Source organism: Martes martes (genome assembly GCF_963455335.1).
Source record: "Martes martes genome assembly, chromosome: 10".
Lineage (NCBI taxonomy): Eukaryota > Metazoa > Chordata > Mammalia > Carnivora > Mustelidae > Martes > Martes martes.
Window position 1 is genome coordinate 16,659,487 of NC_137898.1, and position 4,911 is coordinate 16,664,397.

Below are 4,911 nucleotides of genomic sequence, written 5' to 3' on the forward strand. Positions count from 1 at the left end.
CAATTTGTTCTAATATTGGTTCTGTCTTTTATTATCTGCTTAATCTTGGGCAGGATCCTTAACTTCTTCTCTATGTTTGTATTTTCTCTTATGTAAAGAAGAATAAAATAATAGTGGTAATTATCTCACAGGTTTGTACAGAGGATTAAACATCCACATTTCTTGTGTTCTGTAAAAACAGAACACAACAAGTAACTAGTAAGTTTTAGTTGATACTATCATTATTATTACTATTAACATCAATCTCTGCAATTACTACTTCATATGCAAAATGGGTGAAATAATACTAACTATACAGGTTACTCTCATGTCATACACATAACAATCAATCATTAAAGACATATTTATCAGCTATTAAAATGTTATTGGATTTGACAACATGTATTACTAATTCTTTTATAGTAGCACCTGGAGACTTTTATTACATTCTCGTAAGAAACAATGTGTTATACTTTTTGTCAACTATTATAAATAATCTGATACTGGGCTTTCTGTCACTGACTTGCATTCCCTTACTGAACCTCAGGTGACTTCATCAAGGCACACAAAATTCTTCACCAAACTTGTATGCAAGAAGAGTCATGTTTCCTCCAACTCCTGTTCATCCTTCCATTAATATTCTCAATTACCTTCTATGGGTACCTATTTCTAAGGATAAAGGAAAAATTCCTAGCTGTATATGCATAGCCTTGACATTCATTTCCACACATTCTTTTCAAACTTAGCTACCAGTATCATCACTTAAAGGTAACAGATAGTTCTCAGAAAATGATGTGTGCACAGAGGATCTTCAAGAATTCAGAACTCCTTTCTTTCTCAAAAACCTTATAAGAATCCACAACTCCATAGAATCTAGATATTTACTCTTTATCAGATGAAAAAAAAATTCAATAAGGTCAAGGTTACATTAATCAAAAGGGATTTCTTTTTCAGGTAACGTAATTAATCATAATATGAAATGATGGAGAATAGGAACAACGTGACAGAGTTTGTTCTACTGGGGCTCACAGAGAATCCAAAGATGCAGAAAATCATATTTGCTGTGGTTTTGGTTATCTACATCATCTCTTTGGTAGGAAATGTGCTCACCGTGGTCACTATCACTGCCAGCCCATTATCAGGGTCTCCCATGTACTTTTTCCTGGCCTATCTCTCCTTCATTGATGCCTGTTACTCTTCTGTCAATACCCCTACACTGATCATAGAATCACTCCGTGAAAAGAAGACCATCCCATTCAATGCATGTATTATCCAAATATTTGGAGAACATTTTTTTGGAGGTGCTGATGTCATCCTACTTACTGTGATGGCCTATGACCGCTATGTGGCCATCTGCAAGCCATTGCATTACATGACCATAATGAATCGGCGGGTGTGTGGCCTGCTAATGGTAGTGGTGTGGGTGGGAGGCTTTTTACATGCAACCATACAAATCTTCTTTATCATCCCTTTGCCCTTCTGTGGCCCTAACGTCATAGATCACTTTATGTGTGATCTGAACCCTTTGCTCAATCTTGCCTGCACTGATACCCACACTCTAGGGCTCTTCGTTGCTGCCAACAGTGGTTTCATCTGTCTGCTAAACTTTCTCCTCTTGATGGTCTCCTATGTGGTCATTCTGCGCTCCCTAAGGAACCACAGCTTGGAGGCGAGGCGCAAAGCCCTCTCCACCTGTGTCTCCCATATCACAGTGGTTGTCATATTCTTTGTGCCCTGCATATTTGTGTACATGAGACCTGCAGCTACTTTATCTATTGATAAAGCAGTTGCTTTGTTCTATACTACAATAACGCCCATGTTAAATCCTTTAATCTATACCTTGAGAAATGACCAAATGAAAAATGCCATTAGGAAATTGTGTAGTAAGAAATCTATTTTAGGTAACAAATAAATGTGCCTATACCTCCATATTGATTCAACTCAAGCAAAGATCAGAAGGACATTTTGGATGATCTTGACAAGGGATAACTATAAAATGAAAAAAAAAAAAAAACAACTGCTATGGATCAAAGATTTTGCATTGAAAAGAACAGAAATAAGTTCAAGAAAAGGAAAAATAACACTGACCCAGGATCACTCTTTGCATATTTGGACAATTCTATGAAATTGGGGGTTTGTTTTACTAGCTTCATGCATATGTATAGATTCCTAAGCTGTCATCATAATTTAATAATTAAAAATATATTGGCATTGAGCAGCAATCTCTATAACAATCAAAAGAGAGAGGTACTACCATTATCCCCATTTTTATAGGTGAGGAAACAGAAAGGGGAAAGTATCAAAATAAGTAGACTGAAGAGTTAGTAATAAGAATCTACCTGATTTCTCAAGACATGCTCTTAAATGCTGTGGTACAGTGCCAGATAATGATGATACGAAGATGATTATAACATATATAATTTATTGAACTAAGGAATTGTCTGATACCACATATATATAATATAAAATATAGGATATTATATTATGTCTATATTATATATAGCATACATACACATGTTATATGCATGTATTATATATCAGAATTATATGTAGTTATATATAATTATATATTATATGTATATTAATTAATTTTCTATAACTAAATTCTATGGCCATTTCATTAATAACTTGCTCAATTTTATTTATCCTAGTTGATAATATGTCCACTATAATATTGTGGTATATAACTACTTTAAGAATATGAAAGCAATGGCCCACTGAACCCTTAAGGGGTAGGTGAAGAATATTATACCCTGTTTCTAAATTTCCTTGTAGGCTTCAGAATCATTTTGTATTTTTCCTGTCACCTACATGCAACCATACAAATCTTCTTTATCATCCCTTTACACTTCTGTAGCCCTAACGTCATAGATCACTTTATGTGTGATCTGAACCCTTTGCTCAATCTTGCCTGCACTGATATCCACACTCTAGGGCTCTTCGTTGCTGCCAACAGTGGTTTCATCTGTCTGTTAAACTTTCTATTGTTAAGCAGTACGCTAATAAGCCATTAGAAAATGCAATGCCTCAAATGAAAGATATTTCAATGTCAGATAGTAATTTCTATTTTTTAATATACATTTATAGTCCATAAACCTTCTTCCCTGACAATTTTAACAATAACAATTAACAATAGTTTAACAATAGTTAAATTAACAATAGTTTCTACAAGCAGCACAATGTCTGGTGCATGATAAATGTTAGATAAAAAATAAAAGTATAAAGGAAGATGGATAAAGTCAATAAAATGTAGAGAAAAAAAATACTGGGGTGTAGTTATGTTTGTTTTTCATATTTTACCTGATTCAGACTCTGAGAATTCTAGCTAGATCTCTATGAGAAACCACAATTTGCTTTAACTCCTGCTTAAAATGTGTGATGAGAAAGAATTGAAGCTGAGATTCTCTGTGAAGGAGCAAATAGCTTACTTTGATACTCTTCTTCCTCTCAGCAAGATTTCATCATATGATGGGAGCTGTCCATATTCTCTCTTAATTAGTTTAGTTTTTGGTAACATTTCATTATTAAAAAGTATTTTTAAAAATATGAAGATCCGTCTACACACAAAACAACTTCAGGTTAAATATATTTCATTTATTCCTTCCATCCCTCACTCATTAATCAACAGAAATTTTGTGACCCCAAAGAATGTATCAGACACATCGATGGTGGCTGGGGCTTTGAAAGTGAATAGAGAGGAACCTGAGTCTTGCCTTCACAGAGAGTTGGATATACTGAGAGATACCCAGAGGGGAGCAGAAAATGACAACACCATGTTATAAATGTTAACATAGTGGCTTCTCCGCGTGCTATGAAAGCATGTTTGAGGTACACACACCAAAGAACCAGGGGTCAGAAAAGGTTCCAAGATGAAAGGACATGCAACATGGAACCTGGAACTTGAAATCAAGTCAGCAGTATGAATATGTTCACATCAGTTAGAGTAGGAGCATTCCTACATGAGAGAATACATAACAAAGGCCAGGGGGTGAAAATCAGTATGCAGGAAACCTCATGAAATCAGTGTGACTATGGTTGTTAATCCATCTATTCAATCAACAAGTATTTACTGAAGTCTCACCATAAGCCAGGCACTGTACTACACAATGAGCTTATAAAAGGTACACAGCAGGATATGAACCCGGAATGAAAGGAATATGGGTCTCATAATCATGTTAAAGTTTACTGCTAAATATCATGGGACAAACATTGTGAAGACCTTTGAACCAGTGAATGATGCAGTGTGATTTGAGTTTGAGATGATAACTGGATGGGTTATCAGTGTGGGAAGTGGTCTGAAGGGAACAAGAGTGGTGTCAGGATGTTACTGAAATGATTTGGATGTGAAAGGATGGAGGCCTGAAGAATGGTGATGCCAGAGAGGATACAGAACATGGTGGGCATTGCTGTGTCCAGTTCAGTTTCCCTTCAATCCTCCAATGCCCGAGCTGCTGTAGGTCTGCACTACTAACAGCTCAGAACTCAGAGCCCCATCATTTCTGTACATTTCCTCCAGAATGAAATTATAGGCTATGCCCTTCATCCCAGGAACCAGCAGGAGCCAATAAAAAAAAAACAAAAAACAAAAAACAAAAAACAAAAAAAAAAACAGGTTATTTATTTATTTAACAGAAAGAGACACAGCAAGAGCAGGAACACAAGCAGGGGGAGTGGGAGAGGGAGAAACAGGCTCCCCGCTGAACAGGGAGCCCAAAGCAGGGCTAGATCCCAGGACCCTGCGATCATGACCTGAGCCAAAGGCAAATAATGAATGGGCCACCCAGGTACCCTAGAGAATGATCTTAATACCAAGTGGATAGGATGATCCATTTTGTGCATACATCAGCCTCTTTCCTCAACCACTCCCATCATTGTACAATGGGCCCATGAACAAAGTGGTCATGGTGGCAAGAAGGAGGTTGTCCATGAGTT

The 4,911-nt window shown here is 36.5% G+C and overlaps 1 protein-coding gene across 1 annotated transcript; it reads left to right on the forward strand.

Annotated features, from left to right (window-relative positions):
* Positions 1-958: 958 nt before the first annotated feature.
* LOC308351578 (olfactory receptor 4C46-like) lies at positions 959-1,891 on the forward strand (the record flags this gene model as incomplete). The annotated part of the gene is made up of 1 exon (XM_080817378.1): positions 959-1,891. One exon carries the CDS (start codon positions 959-961, stop codon positions 1,889-1,891), a length of 933 nt encoding a protein of 310 aa, XP_080673504.1.
* Between the last annotated feature and the right edge of the window lie 3,020 nt (positions 1,892-4,911).